Source organism: Loxodonta africana, chromosome 12 (assembly GCF_030014295.1).
Source record: "Loxodonta africana isolate mLoxAfr1 chromosome 12, mLoxAfr1.hap2, whole genome shotgun sequence".
Lineage (NCBI taxonomy): Eukaryota > Metazoa > Chordata > Mammalia > Proboscidea > Elephantidae > Loxodonta > Loxodonta africana.
The window spans coordinates 6,039,922-6,064,883 of NC_087353.1; the positions used below are offsets into that span (position 1 = coordinate 6,039,922).

The window sequence follows — 24,962 nt, forward strand, 5'->3', positions numbered from 1 at the left end:
GCTTTGTCAGCATCTCTGCCTCTTCTCCTCATGCTGGTCAGATTCTGCCTTGTATTCATGCCAGATCCTGTGTGGGAGACTTGCCCTGCCCTTTTCTTGCTTGAAAGAAAACTGTATTGGTATTAGGTTAAGATCCTGGGTGCAGGACCAGGGTTAGAAGGTTTTCATTTTTCTTCTCTTCTTCTCTCAGCAGTAACAGGTCTTTACCTGTTTTTTCTCCCCAGCAGCTTGAGGCTTTTGAGCCATTAGAAAAAAAAAAAAAGGTCCAGGCAGGTGGCATGTGGTTTTATGCCTTTCCAAGTGGTGGCTATTCCCCTCCTACAAACCTATTCCACCAAGGGCGGCCCTCTCCAGTCTCTAGCCTTGGCCTCAGTCTTTCTTGTGAGCACACAGCAGAAGTCCATGGCAGAGAGACTGTGCGCGCACTAAGGATTCCAAATACTTGATCTTTAGCATTTTTAACAATTTTAGCTGATTTCTTCGTATCTACTTATATGGCAGCTGGTACCTCTTCTGTGCTCTGATTTAGGAAAGGCAGTCCTTTCACCCCATTTATCCTTGAAGGCGTCTGTCCTTCCTTGGCATTCAGGCTCCCTCTCTGATGACTTTATAAGGCAGTTGGGATTTTGCAGTTTGTCTAGCTTTTTCTCATTGTTTGGGTGGGAACAATGGTCCTTTCAGCTTTCTACCTCCTAAGTGGAAGTGGAATTCCATTTACCTACTATTTTTAAACTGCTTTTTTTAAATTTAAAAATTTAGTGGACGTTGTTCTATGTCAATTTGTTAAGACACTTTATCATATTTAACAGCTATCTCATATTCTACCATTCAGATGAATCATAACTTATTTAACACATTTTCTATTTTTTATCTAAATTTATTTCATTATGTTTTCTTTTGTATAGATGATACATTTGCAAAGCTGGAAGGTACCAAACCTATACTGAGATGTTTGCTCTGGTCTCCATTATCATCAGCCTCCTCCTGCTCACCCCTTGGAGGTAAACATTTTTTTTATTAGTTTTTTCTATTGTTTCTTTTTGGTCTACCTTTCAAAACAGTTTATATTTAATGTAATTTAATAATATCTCAAATACTAATAATATACCAGCTAATTGAAAAATCCAGAATATTTAATTCAGTAGTCACTTGAAATTTACATTTCAATTAATTTATAATAATTCTAAATGGCACTCTGCATGTGGGCAGCATCTCTCTGCCTTCCTAATCTACAGAGTCCTACACCTGAGTTGACACCAGAGTTTTAAAGCCTAAGGAGCTAACTTCCCTGATCAGTCAACACACCTCTTTATAACTTTGTGCATTATGGCACTAAGACAACGTGGGGCCAGGTTTCCGTTTGCTTGTCTTTGCTTTATTTTTCTTTTGAGAATGAAAGACTATCTACTACCTTGCACTATTCCAGAGAACGCTGCAAGGTGAGAGTGAAAGTCCTTATAAGTATAATTAGGGTACATATTACATTATTAATGAGAGGACTGACTTTATTTTCCTCAGTTTAACAGCAGGAAGACAAGACTGTTTTCAACAAACTCATACTAGCATTCTTCCAAGAGGTCAAGCTTTTTGAAGTAGAATATCTTCAGCCTTCACAGAAGGCTTTTCTATTATATGGCTTCAAAAGAAAGGACTGATAACAGCCAATTAAAGATCCAATCTTCTTCCAGTTCAAAAGAACTGCAGATACAGTCCATTTTGTATTAGTATATAGCAAACTGGAAAGTGTATAAAAACTCCCAAAGGTTTAGTGTGCCGGTATGAAAATGCAATGATAAGAACATAAATCCATACCTATCAAATTAAAAGTAAAGTGTAATTACTAGATTCACCTTGCCATTTTATTTGCATTCTTAAATACTGTGAATGTAATTAGAAGTTGTTTGTGCATACCAAAAGGGGAATAAAAACCTTGAGGGGATTAACCAACATTAATTCTTATTTTTGTCATTTGAATCACTCTGCAACTTAAAAAATTTTGTAAATCAGCTCCTGCTGGTGAAGTTCTGTGGTGCAATGGGGAGAGAAATATTCAGTGCACTGTTAAATTGGATTATTTTCAATTATATTTTAAATACACTTCAGAACTATCAATTTTCTTTAAAGCAGTGTTTGGGTACAAAATAAACCCTAAAACTCTAAATGAAGATGGCCTATTTACTTAATTTACTGGCAAATTATCAGATTAAGTTAATTTGAATCATTTCCACACCTTCTTGCCCCGCAGCAGCTGTGTAAACTCCCATTGGTGCTAATGGCAGCTCCTGAGAGGAAATGTGTGCAGTAATCTATGGGAACCAATAGGGACGCCTTGGAAGTTGACTAAGAAGGTTAATTTTGATTGCATCAATTACTTGCCTGTTCTCCAAGGCATGTGTATGCTAATCTAAAAATCCCCAGATAGCCTCCTTCTTTGGTCCTGAGGAACTCCTATTATTTCCATTACCTCACCCTACTGTTGGCCCCTTGCGCCCTCTGGCTGCAGTAACGTAACCAAAAAAAAAAAAAAAAAAACCCCGTGCCCTCCAGTCGATTCCGACTCATAGTGACCCTATAGGACAGAGTAGAACTGCACCATAGAGTTTCCAAGCAGCACCTGGCAGATTTGAACTGCCGACCCTTTGGTTAGCAGCCGTAGCACTTAACCACTACACTACCAGGGTTTCCTGCAGTAACATATGCTCCTAGTTATCCTTTACAGAAAACCAAAAAACAAAAAACTCAAACTCTATGCCTTCAGGTGGATTCAGACTCAGAGCAACCTATAGGACAGAGCAGAACTGCCCCATCAGGTTTCCAAGCAGTGGCTGGTGGATTCCAAGTGCCGACCTTTTGTTTAGCAGCTGAGCTCTTAACCAGTGCGTCACCAAGGCTCCAGCCTATTCCTTCTAAAAAGAAAAAAACAAACCTTGGACTTAGTTTTTCTCCCTTTCCAACTAAGAAATTGTCTCTACACTCTTCACAACTGACTTTCCAAACTACTTCCCTTATTTTATTTTCTAAAACTCATCTCTGGCTGCCTAACCGACTGATTAGTTCCTTCAAACTCCAAGTTTATTCCTGCCTTTGGGTCACAGCCTCAGGCGTAGCTGTCTTTCCCAATACCTCTAATTTCTAATGACAATCCCTTCATCTGATGTCCCAGAGCACTTATTTTTTATATTGTTTATTAGTCTCTTGTTGTGCTTTTATTACTTAACATTACATCTGGGTGTGTGTGTGTGTGCAGAAGCTACTCAGTAGCAGGAAATAAAACAGTGAATTCTAAATACAATTCTTATACGAATAAGTATCTTCAAAAGAGACTCCTTTAGCTATTTTTTAAATACAAAATCTAATATAAATTGCATATTTATGCCTGGTAAGATCATTCTCACCATTTACACTGGCAACTTTTAGTTTTTGAGCTGGAATTATCAGGCCAAACCATATAAGATTTCTGTTTTTATAGGTTAAAAAATGGTAGAATACTGACACTTTCATGCGGGTTAACCTAGTAGGCCAACTCAGCATGGTAATGTTGGTCAGCTCAAGCCAAATAGAAGCTTTTATTGGCAGTTACATGTGCTTTTGATCATAACAAAATGTAAACGCAAATTAATTGTTGTTTAATAAATACAGTTTATGTGATAGATATAGAGTCACTGCTAAGGAGCCCTGGTGGCACAGTCGTTAAGCACTTGGCTACCAATTGAAGTCGGTGGGTCAAACGCACCAGCCCTTCCACAGGCGAAAGATGTGGCAGTTTGCTTCTGTAAAACATTACAGCCTTGGAGACCCTATGGGGGACCTCTACTCTGTTCTCTGCAGTCACTATGAGTTGGAATCGATTCGATGGCAACAGGTTTGTTTGTTTTTTTTTTTGGTTAGAGTTATTGAAGAAAGAGGTTGCAGATCGTGAAAAAATCTGGAGGGAGTTGCAGAGGAAAGTCAGTATGTGGTGATGGGGCCAAGTCCATCTCTATTTTGGTTTAAGATTAAGTATGTGATTCCTCACTATTGGAAGACTCTGCCATCTTCAGGGAGGGGCACTGCGGTTTAGTGAAGTAAAATAGATAGACCTGGATTTGACTTCTAGTTGGCTGGTCTTACACATGGCTCTAAGACTTGCTGAGATCGTTTCTTCATCTTTCAAACCCAGGTGATAGTATCTACCTGTAGGGCTGTTATGCTGATGATTATGCTTATAAGGAGTCACACAAAGTAGGCAATCAATTAATGACAAGTATGATCACTGTTGTTAAAATCTTCATAATTTTTATTGCTACTATGACTAGCTTATTAGCCAATCTCATTGCAACTCACAGCGACCCTACAGGACAGAGTAGAACAGCCCCATAGAGTTTCCAAGGAGTGCCTGGTGGATTCAAACTGCTGCCCTTTTGGTTAGGAGCCATAGCTCTTAACTACTACACCACCAGGGTTTCCAGGAGTGACCTCATTACTGAGTTAAAAGGGTGTATGTGGGCCATACTCTTGGGGTTTCTCCAGGCTCTGTAAGGCCAGCAAGTCTGGTCTTTTTTTTTTTTTCTGTGAGTTTGAATTTTGTTCTACATCCTCCCCCGGCTACTCTGTCCCTGACCCTCTATTGTGATCCTTGTCAGAGCAGTCGGCAGTGGCAGCCAGGCATCATCTAGGTGTTCTGGGCATAGTCTGGTGGAGGCTGTGGTTTATGTGGTCAATTAGTCCTTTGGACAAATCTTTCCTTTGTATCTTTGGTTTTCTTCATTCTCCTTTGCTCCAGCCAGGATGGGACTGTGGATGTATCTTAGATGGCTGCTTGCAGGCTTTCAAGACCACAGACACTACTCACCACAGTTGGATGCAAAACATTTTCTTTATAAACTACATTACGCCGATTGAGCTAGGTGTACCCTGAGACCATGGTCCCCCGCTCTCAGCCCAGTAACTCGGTCCCTTAGAGAGACTAAATGTATCTGAGAAGCTTCTATGACTTTGTATCGGACAAGTCGTGTTGACTTTCCCAGAATTGCATACTGACTTACCCTTCACCAGAGTTACAACTTACCTATGTCTATTTAGTGTCTTTCCTTCTCCACCCCTCCCAACCTTCGTAACCATCAAAGATTGTTTCTTTCTGTGTGTAAACATTTTTATCAGTTTCTATAATAGTGGTCTTTTTATAGTACTTGTCCTTTTGTGATTAACTTATTTCGCTCAACATAATGCCTTCCAGATTCATCCATGTTGTAAGATGTTTCGAAGATTCATCATTGTTCTTTATCATTGCGTAGTCATTGTGTGTATCTACCATAGTTTATCCGTTCACTCGTTGAGGGGCACTTACGTTGTTTCCGGTTTTTTGCTATTGTGGATAATATTGCAATGAACATGGATGTGTGTGACTCAGGTTTCTGCTCCATAAAATGGGCACGATTATAACTTCCCAGGGTAAATTACTGAGCTTGGGAAATACCATTTAAGATGAAAATATACGTAATTATACAGATATTTATAAAGTGCTAAATAAATATAAGATATACTAAGATAGTAATAGGCAATGACAATAACTTAATTGATATCTTAACATGATACCTGTAACATAATTTAATTTTTTATCAAAAATTTTTTATGGGAAAGGCAGGGCCAAGATGGCAGAGTAGTCAGATGCTCCCGGTGAACCCTCTTACAACAAAGAAAGACCCACCAAAACAAATGAAATGATTATATTTATGACAAGCTAGGAGCCCTGAACATCAAAGGCAAAATTAGAAAACAGACTGAGTGGCAGGGGAAGGGACAGACAGCTCAGAAGTGGAGAGGAGTTGCTAGGCCTGAATCACCGGGAACCCTCAGGCACCATTCCTGGGAGTGAATGCAGCAGGCTGGTAGTAGTGTTCGGCTGCAGTTTGCTCAGGGAGAAACAGCCAGCCAACAGGCTACTCACACCTCTGAAACCAGAGAAGAACAGTGCTTTTGGCAAAAGCTAAGTACTTGAGTATATTTTCCCACACCTGTAGCCTCCTAGCTGGCTTTAGTGGCTGTCGATTTCCCTGGGCCTGAGACAGGTCCTGCAGCACACCCAGAGCCATTCTCCTGGCCTTGGAAAAGGAATAAATTCACAACCGGGAAAAAGATAATCTGCCACCTCCACCAGCCTGGGGAGCTCAGGACAGAAGTTTCTCCTGTCCAGGCATAAATAGTCCGTGGACTTTGAATACCTTCTCCCCCCTCCCCCCCCCCGCATGGACCTGTGTGGGCCTATTTCAGAAGAATAGGCCCTCGTTGCAGACTACAACTGTTTCAGCTGTGTGATGGAGAGATGGGTGTTTGACGTTTGACACTGCTTTGCCTATTAAAAAGGGTCCTCACCTACACACATCAAGGGCCTAAGGACTGGTGGCTCCACTCAGGTCACCCAGCCACCCGCGAAGGGGTCCAAGGATAATGTGTACCTCCCAGTCCTTGCAAGTAAAAGCACTGGGTGCCCATGGTCCATATGTAGAACCTGCCCACCTGGGCACTCTAGGGAACAGGGATGTGCTTTCCTCACAGACACTTGGGGGACAGTTGTCAGTCCCCTGCCTTGTTGAGAGCGTGACCCCCTGCTGCAAGCAGATACCGGTACCTACACCAATCACCTCTGCCCCTCTAAGTCTGTAGGACAGGGCCTGTACCACACACTTGATGACCAACTACCTGGATACCTGAACTGAATCCATACAAGAAAAGTGAATGGACTCCTAGGCTCATATACCTAGATAACAGCTCCAGCCATCTGGTGACAGGATGTTAGAGCTTCAAAGGCAAAAATAATTAAGCTAGCTCACTCAAGCAACCTATTTGGACATATCAAAACAAAACAAAACGGAAGCTAGGATACCGTAAGCAAACATAAAATAAACTAATACAATAACTTATAGATGGCTCAGAGACAACAGTCAGTATCAAATCACATAAAGAAGCAGACCATGATCACTTCAACAAGCTCTCAAAACAAAGAATCAAGGGATCTTCTGGATGAAGGTGCCTTCCTGGAATTACCAGATGTGGAATACAAAAGATTAATATACAGAACCCATCAAGACATCAGGAAGGAGATCAGGAAGGAGAGCAGGCAATATGCAGAACAAGCCAAGGAACACACAGATAAAGCAGTTGAAATAAAAAGGTTATTCAAGAAAATAATGAAAAATTTAAAAAGCTACAAGAATCCATAGAGAAACAGGAATCAGTAATTCAGAAGATTAACAATAAAATTACAGAATTAGACAACAGAAGGTCAGAGGAGCAGAATTGAGCAAGTGGAAGGCAGAATTGGTGAGACTGAAGATAAAGCACTTGGCACCAATATAGTTGAAGAAAAAACAGATAAAAGAATTAAAAAAAAATAAAGAAACCCTAAGAATCACTTCAGACTCTATCAAGAGAAACAACCTACGAGTGATTGAAGTACCAGAACAAAGAGGGATAACCGAAAATACAGAGAGAATCGTTAAAGATTTGTTAGCAGAAAACTTCCCTGATATCCTGAAAGATGAGAAGATATCTATCCAAGATGCTCATCAAACTCCACATAAGGTAGATCTTAAAAGAAATTCATGAAGACATACTATAATCAAATGTGCCAAAACCAAAGATAAAGAGAGAATTTTAAGAGCAGCTAGGGATAAACGAAAAGTCACCTACAAAGGAGAGTCAATAAGAATAAGCTCGGACTACTCAGCAGAAACCATGCAGGCAAGAAGGCAATGGGATGACATACATAAAGCATTGAAGGAAAAAATTGCCAGCCAAGAATCATATATCCAGCAAAACTCTCTCTCAAATATGAAGGTGAAATTAGGACATTTCCGGACAAAGTTTAGGGAATTCGTAAAAACCAAACCAAAACTACAAGAAATACTAAACGGAGTTCTCTGGTTAGAAAATCAATAATATCAGGTTTCAACTCAAGACTAGAACACTGGACAGAACAATCAGATGTCAACCCAGATAGGGAAATCACAAAAATAAATCGAGATAAAAAAACAGGAAAACAGCGATGTCATTATGTAAAAGAAGACAACATTAAATAAATAAAGAGGGACTAAGAAATGCAGTCATAGATCTTTCATATGAAGAGGAAGACAAGGCGATATAAAGAAATAAAAGTCAGGTTTAAACATAGAAAAATAGGGGTAGATATTAAGGTAAGCACAAAGGAGGCTAACTCTCTTGCTCATCAAAATAATACAAGAAAAAAATAGAGACTCAACGGAAACAAAATCAACAACAACAAATAAGAGGAAAACACAACAACAAATAAACTACTCAACCAAAAAAAATTAAGTGTGAAAAAGAAACTGTCAACAACACACACAAAAAAGACATCAAAATGACAGCACTAAGCTCATACCTGTCTATAATTACGCTGAAGGTAAATTCACTAAACGCACCAATAAAGAGACACAGAGTGGCAGAATGGATTAAAACAACACGATCCGTCTACATGCTGCCTACGAGAGACACACCTTAGACTTAGAGACACAAACAAACTAAAACCCAAAGGATGGAAAAAAATATATGAAGCAAACAACACAACAATCAAAAAATAGCAGGAGTGGCAATATTAATTTCTGACAAAACAGACTTTCAAGTTAAATCCACCACAAAGGATAAGGAAGGACACTATATAATGATTAAAGGGACAATACACCAGGAGGATATGACCACATTAAATATTCATGCACCCAATGACAGGGCTGCAAGATACATAAAACAAACTCTAACAGCATTGAAAAGTGAGATAGTGCCACAATTACAGTTGGGGACTTCAGTATACCACTTTCAGTGAAGGACAGGACATCCAGAAAGAAGCTCAATAAAGACACAGAAGATCTAAATAACACAATCAACCAAGTTGACTTTATAGACATATACAGAACACTCCAACCAACAGAAGCCAAGTATACTTTCTTTTCTAGTGCACATGGGACATTCTCTAGAAGAGACCACACATTAGGTCATAAAGCAAGCCTTTGCAGAATCCAAAACATTGAAATATTACAAAGCATCTTCTCTGACCATAAGGCCATAAAAGTAGAAATCAATAACAGAAAAAGCAGGGAAAGAAATCAAACACTTGGAAACTGAACAATACTCTGCTCAAAAATGACTGGATTATAGAAGACATTAAGGATGGAATAAAGAAATTCATAGAATCCAATGAGAATGAAAACACTTCCTATCAGAACCTCTGGGACATGACGAAAGCAGTGCTCAGAGGTCAATTTACATCAATAAATGTATGCATACAAAAAGAAGAAAAGGTCAAAATCAAAGAATTATCCCTACAGCTTGAACAAATAGAAAGAGAGCAACAAAAGAAACCCTCAGATGCCAGAAGAAAGCAAATAATAAAAATTAGAGCAGAATTAAATGAAATAGAAAATTGTTAACAATTGAAAGAGTTAACAAGACCAAAAGCTGGTTATTTGAAAAAATTAATAAAATTGATAAACCATTGGCCAAACAAACAAAAAAACAGGAGAGGAAGCAAATAACCTGAATAAGAAATGAGATGGGTGATATTACAACAGAGCCAAGTGAAATTAAAAGAATCATATCAGATTACTACAAAAAACTATACTCTAACAAATTTGAAAACCTAGCAGAAATGGATGAATTCCTAGAAACACACTATCTACCTAAACTAACACAAACAGAGGTAGGACAACTAAATAAACTCATAACAAAAGAAGAGATTGAAAAGGTAATCAAAAAATTCCCAATAAAAAAAAGCCCTGGCCCGGACAGCTTCACTGCAGAGTTGTACCAAACTTTCAGAGAAGAGTTAATACCACTACTACCAAAGGTATTTCAGAGCATAGAAAAGGACAGAATACTAATTCTACAAAGCCAGCATATCACTGATACCAAAACCAGGTAAAGACACCACAAAAAAAGAAAATTACAGACCTATATCCCTCCTGAACTTAGATACAAAAATCCTCAACAAAATTCTAGCCAGTAGAATTCAACAACATATCAAAAAAATAATTCACCATGACCAAGTGGGATTCATACCAGGTATGCAGGGATGGTTCGACATTAGAAAAACAATCAATGTAATCCATCATGTAAATAAAACAAAAGACAAGAACCACATGATCTTATACATTGATAAAGAAAAGGCATTTGACAAAGTTCAACACTCAATCATGAAAAACACTCTCAGCAAAATAGGAATAGAAGGAAAATTCCTCAACACGATAAAGGCCATTTATACAAAGCCAACAGCCAACATCATCCTAAATGGAGAGAGTCTGAAAACATTCCCCTTGAGATCAGGAACCAGACAAGGATGCCCTTTATCACTACTGTTACTCTACATTGTGCTAGAGATCTCAGCCAGAGCAATTAGGCTAGATAAAGAAATAAAGTGCGTCAAGATCAGTAAGGAAGAAGTAAAAGTATCTCTATTTGTAGATGACATGATCTTATACAAAGAAAACCCCAAAGAATCCTCAAGAAAACTACTGAAACTAATAGAAGAGTTCAGCAGAGTATTAGGATACAAGATAACATACAAAAATCAGTTGGATTCCTCTACACCAACAAAAAGAACACTGAAGAGGAAATCACTAAATCAGCACCATTTACAGTAGCCCCTAGAAGATAAAATACTCAGCAACAAACCTCACCAGAGACGTAACAGACCTATGGAAAGAAAACTACAAGACATTACTGCAAGGGACCTGCCTAAGTGGAAAGACATACCTTGCTCATGGATATGAAGACTTAACATTGTAAAAATGTCTATTCTACCAAAGGTCATCTGTAGATAAAATGCAATTCCGATCCAAATTCCAACGACATCTTTTAATGAGATGGAGGGGGAAATCACCAGCTTCCTATGGAAGGGAAAGAGGCCCTGGATAAGTAAAGCATTACTGAAAAAGAACAAAGTGGGAGGCCTCACTCTACCTCATTTTAGAACCTTTTATACTGCCCCAGTAGTCAAAACAGCCTGGTACTGATACAACAACAGATACATAGGCCAATGGAACAGAATTGAGAATCCAGACATAAATCCATCCACATATGAGCAGTTGGTATTTGACAAAGGCCCAAAACAGATAAATGGGGAAAAGACAGTCTCTTTAACAAATGGTGCTGGCATAACTGGATATCCGTTTGCAAAAAAAATGAAACAAGACCCATACCTTACACCATGCACAAAAACTAACTCAAAATGGATCAAAGACCGAAGCATAAAATCTAAAACGATAAAGATCACCAAAGAAAAAATAGAGACAACGTTAGAAGCCCTAAAGATGGCATAAACAGTATACAAAACATTACTAACAATGCAGAAGAGAAACTAGGTAGCTGGGAGCTCCTAAAAATAAAACACCTATGCTCATCCAAAGACTTCACCGAAAGTAAAAAGATTACCTACAGACTGGGAAGAAGTTTGTAACTATGACATTTCTGATCAGCATCTGATCTCTAAAATCTAAATGATGCTGCAAAAACTGAACTACAAAAAGACAAATAACCCAATTTAAAAAATGGGCAAAGGATATGAACATGCACTTCACTAAAGAAGACATTCAGGTAGCTAACAGATACATGGGGAAATGCTCACGATCATTAGCCATTAAAAAAAAAAAAAGAGAGAAATGCAAATCAAAAGTACAACGAGATTCCAATCTCACTCCAACAAGGTTGGCATTAATCCAAAGAACACAAAATAATAAATGTTGAAGAGGTTGTGGAGAGGCTGGAACACTTATACACTGCTGGTGGGAATGTAAAATGGTATAACCACTTTGGAAATTGAATTGGTGCTTCCTTAAAAAGCCAGAAATAGAACTGCCATACGATCTAGCAATCCCGCTCCTTGGAATATATCCTAGAGAAATAACAGCCTTCACACAAACAGATATATGCACACCCATGTTCATTGCAGCATTGTTTACAATAGCAAAAAGATGGAAGCAACCAAGGTGCCCATCAACAGAAATATGGATAAATAAATTATGGTATATTCACACAGTGGAATACTCCCACCCATCGATAAAGAACGATGGATGATGAATCTGTGAAACATTTCATAAGATGGAGGAATCTGGAAGGCATTATGCTGAGTGAAATTAGTCAATTGCAAAAGGAAGAATATTGTATAAGACCACTGTTATATGAACTTGAAAAATAGTTTAAACAGAGGAGAAAATATTCTTTGATGGTTACAAGAGTAGGGAGGGAGCAGGGGAGAGGGGTTTTCACTAATTAGATAGTAGATAAGAACTATTTTAGGTGAAGGGAAAGACAACACACAATACAGGAGAGGTCAGCACAACTAGACTAAACCAAAAGCAAAGAAGTTTCCTACATAAACTGAATGCTTCGAAGGCCAGCGTAGCAGGGGCTGGGGTTTGGAGACCATGGTTTTAGGAGACATCTAAATTAATTGGCATAATAAAATCTATTAAGAAAACATTCTGCATCCCACTTTGGAGAGTGGTGTCTGGGATCTTAAACGCTAGCAAGCGGCCATCTAAGATACATCAATTGGTCTCAACCCACCTGGCGCAAAGGAGAATGAAGAACACCAAAGACACAAGGTAATTTTAAGCCCAAGAGACAGAAAGGGCCACATAAACCAGAGACTACATGAGCCTGAGACCAGAAAAATATATGGTACCTGGCTACAACTGATGACTGCCCTGACAGGGAACACAAAGAAGAACCCCTGAGGGAGGAGGAGAGCAGTGGAATGCAGACCCCAAATTCTCATAAAAAGACCAGACTTAATGGTCTGACTGAGACTGGAAGGACCCCAGAGGCCATGGTCCCCAGACCTTCTGTTAGCCCAGGACAGGAACCATTCCCAAAGCACAGGGATTGGACTGGACTATGGAACAGAAAATGATACTGGTGAAGAGTAAGCTTCTTCGATCAAGTAGACACATGAGACTATGTGGGCAGTTCCTGTCTGGAGAGGAGATGAGAGGGCAGAGGGTGTCAGAAGCTGGCCAAATGAACATGAAAAGAGAGAGCAGAGGGAAGGAGTGTGCTGTCTCATTAGAGGGAGAGCAACTAGGAGTATTTAGCAAGGTGTATGTAAATTTTTGATGAGAGACTGACTTGGTTTGTAAACTTTCACTTAAAGCACAAAAAAAAAAAAATTAAAAAAAATATGGAAGTTTCATGGACTTTGCAAATTAATAGAGAATTATTGTTAGGTATAGTGCTGTCCTGACGCTCTATAGGGAGTTGTCTTTTCCATTTCATTCTACGTATATTGCAGTGTCAGAGTTAAGAGAAAAGAATAACGAGCGCTTACAAATAAAATCTAGCATAAGGCCTAAATATTTGTTGGATGAATGAATGGATTGATAAATAACTGAATAAATGGAAGAATGAACCCAACTCCCAGATTTTCTCTGCAGATAGAGTGATCAGTGGTGTGGACAGCCAAAAGCAGGAGTAAGTTTGTATTTATAATATTAGCAACTGTTGGGCAGCATTTTCTCCCCCAAATTTTATCTGGTTTGCAGGGATGAATGTGTTCAGTTCAGGTATTAACCATTTGTAGATGAACTCCCAGACTGATTCTCACACTTGGACAGTGAAGAGTTTTATCAATAATTAGAGTATACCATCAAATGGCCTTGGCCACTTCATTACTGTGTTGGCTTTTTGAAGTAATTTTAACTCTGTTGGGTAATGATTGAGTTTTATAAATGTAAAATACTTAATTTTTTCCCAAACACTGTTAATACTGGTACCTAGTCCCTAAGATGGAGCCCTGAAAGCACAGTGGTTAAAAGCTACGGCTGCTAATCAAAACGGTTGGCAGTTCAAATCCACCAGCTGCTCCTTGGAAACTCTGTGGGCAGTTCTACTCTCTCCTGTAGGATCACTATGAGTGAGAATCGACTTGAGGGCAACAAGCTTGTTTTTTTTGGTTACTCCCTAAGATAAAAACCTTTAAGTGGTTGACCTGACACGGGACACTGACACATAAAAAGAAATTATAATACAATGAGGAACATTCAAATGTAAAGACAAAGCAAGGTACCACAAGAGAATAAAACCACTAGAGGACTAGTTGGGGAAGAAGGGGCAGACCTTGTTGACATGAAAATAATGCTAATAGCTCTTAAAATTACCTGAAACCTGCTCACTGTTAAAGCATGGTTGGCTCTCCCTCTTTGTATAGTTTGCTTTTTAACGTACATATATACAAAGTGAATCAAAGATTTAAAATGAAAAGTTATACCAGTGGTCATCTCTCTAGTAGTTCAGATCCGGAGACCACGTGTGAGTATCAGGGGGCTTCTGAGCTCCTAGACCTACTAAGCAACCTTGTTGCATGTATGCATTGTTTTTCCTGCATGGAGGTTGGCCATAATTTGTAACTCCCAAGTGTGTCTTTGTCATTGTTGTTAGCCAGCATGTTTGAGTCCATCATTGCAGCTACTGTGCCAATCCATCTCACTGAGGGTCTCCCATGCCCTCATTGGCCCCCTACTTCACCAAACCTGATGTCCTCCTCTAGACATTCATTCCTCCTGATGACATGTCTAAAGCAAGCAAGTTGGACAATGTTCTCTTCTGGGCTATCATATTTTCATTGCCTAATTTTTGGAAGTAGATTTCCAGCACAAAAAAAAAAAAAATTTTTTTTTTTTTTCTTCTTAGTCTGGAAGCTCCACTGAAACCCGTCCATCATTGGTGACCCTGCTGGTGTTTGAAATACCGATGGCACCATCTTCCAGCATCCTAGCAGCATAAAACCCATCGTAGTACAACAAACTGACAGACGGGTGACGGAAATGTGTCCTTCACCATCTTCAAATACAAGGTTGATAAGAACCAATCCATTTACTTCACTTTTGGGAGTAAAGTACTCACACCTTTGTGCTTACATAGTGCTTCTCACAGTTCTCCAATAAAACTTTGCAATAAAAATTGTTTCCTCATTGTTTTTTTGCTTACATACACCTTCCTTTCCTACCTCCCCTCTGCTGTAAGTTTCTTCAGAGCAAGGCTTTTGTTCCCAGTTATTCTTTCAACAAACTTTCCCTGACCATGTAGTGGACAGCGGCACTGAATGAGACAGACCATGGTCCCTGGTCTCATGATGTTTTCTGTCTGATATTCCCAATACAACAGCTGTTGAATTTAACGGAATTAGATAATAAAGATATGGTTCAAATTTGTTAAACAGAACATTCTGTTGCAATTCAAATTTTAATTGTTCAAGCTAATGATAATGAATTATTTGATTTATTGGGAGGAATTACGGAGTCATTTTGCTTAAAACTGTGTGCACCACACACGAGGAAAGAATGATACAAAGACAACATATTGGCCTGGAGCGTCACTGTTTGACTTTATGCATTACAATGAATAACTCTTCAAGCAACACTGGCAAAGTATTAAGAAGCTATTTCACCCTTTTGTTTTCCATTCACCTGGGACAACTGACAACAGAAAGCAGTGGCAACATACAAGGCCATTCTTACCTTTTACATCCCAATTTAGCTTGTAGGATCTGACACGCACAACAATATGCCCACCGAAAGTAACAGCCATGCTTTCCTAGTTCCTTTTAGTAGCCTGTTTCTCAAACAGTTTTATCTGTTTATATTTTGGCAAATAGTTAAATTTATCAATGTTTTCAGACAAATAAATATATAAAGCATATATTACATGTTTAAGCTAACCCATATCCTGCCTCCTACACACATAGACACATGCACACACACAACTATTGCCTAGAAAAATGCATTCATAAAGTCATTGTCAACAAAAAACTCCCTATTACAATTTTTAACCTCCTACAAACAAATTCACACAAATAGAATTACATCCTCTAGAGAAAATAATTTGATAGGTAACACTAGCTAATGGTTGCTAATATGCCTAAGCATATTTTCTTAATTACTATGTAATAAAGAAATAACCAAAGGTCAGTTTTTTTTTTTTTTTTTTAAAGGATTTTAAAATTGATGGCCACTGGGTCTAATGTTTCAAACTCAGGAATTTTCTTTTTAAGTTGATGACATGTAGCCTGCAGATAACTAGTTATGATGACAGAAGAGTTCTGAAACAAGCTGTGTCCTAGAGGAGGGAAGACAAGTCAGCAGTTCTTACGTTTGGTGATCTCCAAGTGGTCTCTGTCCAATGGACTTTAACAAGGGCTCTGGTCGGATGGCTACCTTGGGTGACGTTTTGGGGCTAGAGTCTGATTCTCCACTCTCCTCATCTCCCATGGCTTTAATGTAACTCCCACTTCTCATTCTCCTGCAGGGTATTTCCTCATCTTTACCACCAGTGGGGTACCCTCCCCATTCATCTTGAGGCACCTAGGATAGAACAGATACACAATATGCGTCAATCTTGTCATTTAGAATCTTGTAAGTAGCTCTTTTGGGAGAACAAATTGTCTACAATTTCTTGAAGTCGCAGCTCTTTAAGGTCAATTATCACTGAAAGTTAGATGCACAAAGATACTTCCTAGCATTCTGTCATTCAAATCCTAAAAGGGCATTAAAATAAAATTATTGCTTTTTCTCATTATAAAAGTAATCAACATTATGGAAAATGTTAGGAAAGGAGAAGCAGAACAAATATTCACAAACTCAACAGGGAGAAAACACCATCACAACATTTATAACATTTAGATTTATTTCCATTTAGTACAAAAGCAAACTGAAACTTGAGAAAACTGAAAACAGAGTCATCCGGTGTGGACAATAATGAAATAAAAGAAACAGAAGAGAACATGAGAACAAGAGGAAAAGGAAAAGAACAAAGAAGGAAAAAGAGAAGAAGAAAATACCCACATTACTGGAAATTCACCCCTTAATTTCAAGTTGAAAAAGGAGTAGAGGTTTAACTCTAGAAGTTGAACTCGATCATACACGCAAAATGCCTACACCCGTAGGAGAAAAAGGATATGGTAACTAGTCGCATCCTATGTAAAAAAAGTAGCTTGGTTAAAAAAAACCAAAATCAAACCCACTGCCATTGAGTCAATTCTGACTCATAGCGATCCTACAGGACAGAGTAGAACTGCCCCACAGGGTTTCCAAGGAGCGCCTGGTGGATTCGAACTGTTGACCTTCTGGTTAGCAGCTGTAGCACTTAACCACTATGCTACCAGGCTTGGTACAGAACTATAAATGCTTGTTATATATTGCCAGCAAAGGCTCCACACAGAACGCCTACTCAATAATTTTAAGTGCAGGCTAACCCATAAAGATGATAAAGCAGGTAAATATTTTTGTATTTATCAACCATACATAAACTTGAGATCCCTGCTTTACAACAAACAAAAAATCATGGAAACATATTTAACAAGATGTTTGCAACTTTTCTATTCAGGTCAGGATATAGCTTTCCTTTCACAGGTTCTCATTAGCCTGACCAGCCACATGGAGGCTCTGGATAAAGTTGACCCCATAGGTCAAATTCACACTTACAAAAGCAAAACAAAACAAAACAAACACCACCATGCGACAGCTAAGGGTAGAGAACTCCAGAACTTTATGTAGCATACCTCTCCAATCAATTCTGGAGGAAAAGGACCTAACGCGCTGTGTTCTGATTATTGGAAAAGAGAAATCCCTCAAAATCACTTCACTTAACTGGCCATTTATGTAGAAAGAAAATGACAGAATTTGTTATTTAAGAAACCTTCAGAATAGGTGTTTTGCCTGTTGTAAAATACTTAGATACATTTATGTATACTCTTTATGTGATCCTAACATGAATTCAACCATCTTTCCAGTGTTGATACTGCTAGTGAGCCAGTTATCAAGCACTTCCAAAAGAGAGCCAAGCACCTTGCTTGCAAAGGCAGGGCTTTCAGTTGACAGCACCTTTTATTCATTCCCTTCAACATTTGACTGTAACACTGCTTTGGGATATCAGAAACCTTTCATGCTACAGCTGAGGGGAGAACACCAAGTGAGAAAGATTCAACTACTGCTTATTTGTGTTACTTAAACATTTTTGCACTTCCAGCCTAGTCCAGGAGGAATTCTACCAACAACTTACCCAGTGTGGCAAAATGGAAGCATCTAGACAAAATAAAACCTCCCCAGAACCCTATGAATAATAACTTAGATGGATTATAGCTGTAGATTTTATTTATACACAGCACTCCCTCGGGTCCGCCTATGTGCCCTAGAATCACAACGCAGCACCTCAGCAACATGCAGCGCTGATCCAGGCGCTGCTCTGAGGAGAAGGCGTAAGGCAAGGGGAAATTTCCAGTTCTAATCCCAGCTTTGAATCCAAGAGGCTATGTGACTTCAGAGGAGTCACAAAGCCCAATCTCCTTAACTATAAAATAGCAAGATTGGAATAGGTGGTACCTATGATCCTTTTCAGGGAGCCCCGGTGGCACAGTGGTTAAGAGCTTGGCTGCTAACGAAAAGGTCAGCAGTTTGAATCTACCACCCGCTCCTTGGAAACCCTATGAGGCAGTTCTACTCTGTCCTATAGTGTCACTATGAGCTGGAGTCGACTCGATGGAGATGGGTTATGATCCTTTTCAGCTGATATTTCTAACATCTTTATGATCTGTGCTGCTGTCCACATTTAAAGAAGAATGTGAACCACGTTGAAAGGGCACTGTGAAATATTAAAGACCTGGAAAAGGCAAAAGTCATAAAGATTACATTGCAGAGCTGTTGAAGTTGCAGGTATAAAAAAATAAATGCCTAGTAACACAGAGAGAGCTCCTTCAGCAAGAAATCAGCAATTGAGAAAACAGGCACAGATTCACCCAGGTGCCATTTCAGCTGCACAGAAGACGTTATTCCTGATGGTGAGGGTTTCGGAGAACTCAAAAGAGTGATTAACGAAGAATGAACTTCTCTGGTCATTTAACAATTCTTATCTATGTGTCTTTTTTTTTTTTTTTACCAGAAGTCAGTTTTCAACAATTAAAAAAAGAAAAGGACAATTATGAAGATGGGGAAAGATGTAGTAAAACAGACTTTTTTTGTACAGTGCTGGTGGGATTTAAATCTAGTATAATCTTTATGGCAATATTATCAAAAAAGACTTACAAATGTTTATTTATTGAGATACAGTGGCATTTCAGCATTGCTCTTCTGTTCTTTTGATAGTCTTGAAACATATGCTTTGAAAATTGGTATATAGTACTTGAATTCATAGTCTGAGATTGACTCTGGTTTACACTTTCTTTACTGAAATTTCTTCTGTCACAGGCTGGGTGATTGACCCAGCAACTTAACTTCTACAGATGGGTTCCTAGTAAATAAGATTCAGTGCCAGGGACTGGTGAATTATTCATTAAAGTAAAAGGAGGAAACAATGTTACTATCTTATTTTACGGGATTGCTCCAACTATTTATTATAATCACACAGTGGGTACTAATCAGCCATCAAAAATAATACTTCAGAAGAATATGTATTTTGCCATAGAAAGATGTTCAAGAAGGGGGAAAAGTAATTTTTAATGTACAGCATACACCCCATTAAAAAAAAAAATTAAAGTATATAGGCCCGCATTATACGTAGCTAAATATCTGGACTGATGTGTAAAAGGAATTATCACTGGGAAGTGGGGATTAGGAGTTTTTTGAATATTTTTTCTTGTATTTTCTACTTAAGCCATATATTGCTTTTTGTAATAAAAAATACCCTTATTCTTAATTTAATAAAAGCCATAGTCCTCAAGGACATTGCATTTCAGTAGAGGAGCTGGACATAAAATGGAATGAATTATAGTATAAAAAGGGCAAAAGAAGCCAGTAGAGAAGTAAAATAGAGAAAGAATCAATGGAAGCTATCTGCAGAGGGGGAGATGAATGACCTGGGAAGGCTTCATGGAGGTGAGGCTTACTGTTTTAAAGGATAATTGGTCCAGCAGAAAGGTAAGAGAAGGTGGCATGGTGAGCACTACAGGTAGAAGAAACAGGACAAGGACATAACCTCACAACTCCCTGTATTTAGGAAAGGATGCAGAGTTCAGCTTTGTCTTGCTGAGCACTTGAAGAAGAAGTCACAGGAAAGGCGGCTGTGAGATTAGCTGGCGATAGACCAAGAAGGGGCCCGCCCATATGCCATGTAAAAGATAGATTCATGTTGGCAGGTTTATGAAACTTTTGTGGGTTAAAACATGTTTTCATAAGAAAAAAGTAAAGATTCTCTCAGCAGTCTGTGAATTAATTAACAAATGAAACCAGCTTGTATTTTTCTTAGTTTCTTATTTAAGAAGCCAATTACCCAGTCTTTGACAGAAGAAGTTTCAATAAAGGAAGAATGTAAACCAGAGTCGATCTCAGACTATGAATTCAAGTACTATATACCAATTTCCAAGGCATATGTTTCAAGACTATCAAAAGAACAGAAGGGCAATGCTAAAACGTCACTATATCTCAGTAAATAACCCTTTGTCTAGTATTTTACAGTCTTAAAAATTGGCAGACCAACGCATAAGCATGACCAAGTACACATTCCAAAACATTAAGTAGCTTTATAGCCCCCAGTGAGTGAATGAATGAAAGAAGGAATAAATTTCTCTTCATAAGAGCTACCAGCTACTGCATATGCAATTTGCAGTCTTTGCTGCATTTAATTGTAATTAATTACCCTAATTATCTAGTTGTATACAGTGAAGAGTGACATTTATAATTTATAAAAAGGCATTTTCCTAAATTGACATAACTGTGCACTTTGATATTCTTGTTGCTTGCTTTAAGGATAGTTTAATATTGCATATTAAAATATTATTCCTTTCTTTTAAGCACAAGGGACAGGTGAAAGGACCAGGGTTTTATACTAATACTCTTTCATGTGTTGAAACCAAGGAAGAAAAATACCATGAAAAGCAGTGTTTCCCCTTAGGGAAATGTCTTCTTTGCTCATTTAATTATTATTATTATTATTTTATACATACAATGCACATTAGCCATTGGGAATATAACTGAGAGCAAGACTCTCATGCTCATCGCATTCCAGGTTTTCACTGTAAATGGCAATGGTTTTAAGTGGGTGCGTCCCCTGGAGGTCATTTTGGAACCAGAGTTTTTTAAAAGTATTTTGTTGTTGTTGAGAATATACAGTCATGCGTTGCTTCATGTCCATGATATGTTCTGTGAAACAGGACACTATGTGATTTGGGCGTCGTGTGAACACCATACAGTTATTTGTGGAGTAACGTCCACTCAGGCAATGTCTGACAGCATATACGCCTAAGGTTCCATAAGGTTACAGGGCGCCAGGAGGAAAAGAAGCCTGTGGCCCCACCTCCTGCAGGGGTGAGGGAAAGAGAAAGGCTCACAGGGGAGGACGGAGGAGGGGAGTATGGAGAGGGGCAGCCTGAGCCGAGGGGGAAGGGGCCCAGAAGGAGGCAAGTGTGTATATAACATGGTGTTCTCACAATGTCCAAATCACATAATGTCCTACTCCTGAGTACGTGTCATGGACATTAGGTGATGCATGACTGCAAGCCTTTCTCCTTCCCCTGTTCTTGCAGGAGGCGGGGCCACAGGCTTCTCCTTTTCCTGGAACCTTATAACCTCATGGGACCACGGACATATACGTGGTCAGACAGTGCCCGAAGGAATGTTACGTGGCTGTACACAGGAAAAACATACACCAATTCAAGTTTCTACATGTACAATTCAGTGACATTGATTACATTCTTTGAGCTGTGCAACCATTCTCACCCTCCTTTTCTGAGTAGTTTCTTCCCCATTAACATAAACTCTCTGCCCCCTAAGGCTCCTATCTAATCTTTGGAGCTGTTGTTATTAATCTGATCTCATATAGACGGTTCTTGAAGAGCGTGACGCAACACACTCTTTACTAGCTAAGCTGAACTACCGTTTGGTTTTAAGAAGACTTCAGGGGATATTTTTGGTTTAAGGTTTAAAGATTATCTTAGAGCAATAATTTCAGGGTTCATTCAGCCTCCATGGCTCCAGAAAGTCTGGATTCCATGAGATATTGAAATTCTATTCTGCCTTCCCTTCCCCCCCCCCTTTTTTTTTAATCAGAACTTTTCTACAGAAACTTTGATCAAAATGTTCATTACTGGTAAATGGGCACTATCCATTTCTTCTGGTCTCATGGCAAAGGAGGCAGTTGTTTTTGGAGGCAATTAGCCACACATTACATATCCTATTCCTGACTCTCCTTCCTCTGTTGCTCCAGGTGAATAGAGATCAATTATTGTGCTTTGGGATGGCCGCTTACAAGCTTTTAAGACTCCAGTTACTATGCAACAAACTAGGAGGTAAACGGGATGACTAAACATATTATTAGGCCAATTAACTGGGATGTCCCATGAAACCACGACCGTAAACCTCTGAACCGAGGAATCAAAGCCCATGAAATGTTTGGCTGCACATAAGTAGCCTCAGCAGCGACTCCCTTTTCGTCATTGTCATAAATATATCTATCACACAACTTTGCCAATTCAGCTTTTTACAGGTATACAACTTACTGACAGCAATTACATTAATTGGCTTTGCAATGCTACCCTTAATCAATACAATTTCTCCATCACTGTAAACTGAAATTCAGTACTCCATAAGCAATAACACCTCCCTCTTTCCTCCTCCCTGCCCCTAGCAACCACTAATAAACTTTGGTCTTTATACATTTGCCAGTTCTTGTCTTTTTTATATACGTGAGGTCATACAATATTTGTCCTTTTGTTCATTGACTTATTTCACTCAGTGTAACACATTCAGGCTCCACCCATATCGTAGCCTGTACTAATACTGAGTTATGTCTTAAATGGTTGCTCTGCTGCTGTGTGAAGAATGGATGCAGGTGAGCATCAGAGGTTTACATCGATTCAGTTTCAGATGCCTGTAAGATATAAGAGGGGACACAATGAAGGCAGGAGCATATACGATCCTGGAACTCAGGAGGAGACATCAAGGTGAGCTACAGATAGTTGGAAGTCATCAGCATATAGGCTGAATTTAAATCCTAATGCAGATGAAATCACACAGAAGCAAAGGATAGACAAAGCCAAGTAGAGGAACCAGGTCTGAGGTCAGTGGAGGAAGAGTCAGGAAGGAGCAACCAACAAGGTGGGGAGATCACAGGAGAGAGAATGTTTTGAATGGAATGCAGTGGTCAAATAACATGAAAACAATGACTCTGAAATCTTGAATGTTGATAGAAAGTGAGTGATAAAAAATTTCAATGGAATCATCAGGGGTTGGGGAAGGTGTGTGAGCAATTAGGGATGAACGTTTCATTTTCAAAAATACCACAATATCCATATTTCACACAGCTTCACAGATTACTCACGCCCCTCAACTCTTACTTAGTTAAAATTTATATTTCACTTTTGAATTCTGTGGAAATAAATGACCAGCGCTATGTATTTCTTAAAAGCACTTTTAAATGCTTGCTGTAGAAACAACAGCAGAGACTGGCTCCCTTTGGTAAAAGATGGATGAGTTTTCTAAACTATCTAAACTATTGGAATCGACTTGACGGCACCGGGTTTGGTTTGGTTTTTTTTTTAGACTAACATGACCTGTTGAGGAAATATAATCGGGAAACATGATGTAATCTTTAGGATTTATTTTTGTTCGCACCCCAGAAACTTCATTAAATTCCTAATTAAACGTTCACTCTGGCACCTTGAAGACAGAAACCTTCACAGTTTACACAATAGAGAGTTGAAAATTCTTTCCAATGAGTGGCTGCAAGGATTGGGTTATTGATCAGCACACAGGGCAGCTTTTAAGCCTCTGCAGGAAAGAGAAAGTGAAGGAAGGGGAGTAGAAATATTTTTTAAAATCTTGGAAACATTTTTAATGCTCAAAACTGTTTATTCCATTCCCCCCTCCTCTGTTCCTTTCCTTCCCAGCACATCAAAACGGAAGGGCATCACATGTTAAAAGCAAAGCAAAATACTGTCCTAGAACCAAAAACCAAAAAACCAAACCCGGTGCTGTTGAGTCGAATTCTGACTCAGAGCGACTCTATAGGACAGAGAATTGCTCCACAAAGTTTCCAGGGAATGCCTGGTAGATCCGGACTGCCGACCTTTTGGTTAGCAGACATAGCTTAACTACTACACCACCAGGATCTCCTGTCCTTGAACATGTGCTGTAGTTGTTAGGTGCCATGGAGTGAGTTCCGACTCATAGGGACCCTGCACACAACAGAACGAAACACTGCCCAGTTCTGTGCCATCCTCACAATTGTTGCTATGCTTGAGCTCATTGTTGCAGCCACTGTGTCAATCCATTTTGTTGAGGGTCTTCTTTCTCACTGGCTGTCTATTTTACCAAGGATAATGTTCTCCAGGGAATGATCCCTCCTAACATGTCCAAAGCATGTGAGACATAGTCTTGCCATCCTTGCTTCTAAGGAGCATTCTGATTGTACATATAAGAACATGGAAAAGAGAGGGATAAAAAAAAGAATTAAGTTTCTCAAGTCGCCACTCAGCCTCAAATCAGTCACCTGTTCACCAGGAGAGGTCCCACTGGGACTAAGGAACAGCTAGGACCACTCCCAAGTGGAAATCAAGGCCAGGTTACTGACAAAGTAAGAGAGGATCAGACTAAGAGAATATGAAGGGGAACAGAAGAAGAGAAAGGCAAAAAGGAATAGGCAGAGTGAAGAGAGAAAGAAGTGGAAAGAAAAGTAAGGGAAAAGAAGAAAGATAAAGGAGCGAGTGGTGGAGCACGATGGTTCAAACGCCATTTGCAGTAGAGGGCTGCTTCCGTGTGGCGGGGATGATCCCTCTGCTGGGCTCCCTACAAATCCCACAGTCTGTCTCACATGGCGCAGGCTGCTACTGTCTGCTCTCTGAATGGACCAGGGGCAAACATCTTTGTTGATCTTTGTACTCCCAGCACTTAGCATAGAACATGACACGGTGTGCCTCTTGTTCCCTGAGGTGAATCACTTAGCCAAATTAATCTGACATTCATTAAAAGTTTGAATTTAAATGCTTTGTCTTGGTG

The 24,962-nt window shown here is 39.2% G+C and overlaps 1 protein-coding gene across 1 annotated transcript in view; it reads right to left on the reverse strand.

The window, feature by feature from the left end:
• Positions 1-24,962, reverse strand: part of DLGAP2 (DLG associated protein 2) — a 149,061-nt gene that overhangs the window by 118,902 nt on the left and 5,197 nt on the right. The window contains exon 2 of the mRNA XM_023550382.2: positions 16,132-16,343. Within this exon, the coding sequence (XP_023406150.2) occupies positions 16,132-16,343 (212 nt within the window). The remainder of the gene's footprint in view (positions 1-16,131; positions 16,344-24,962) is intronic.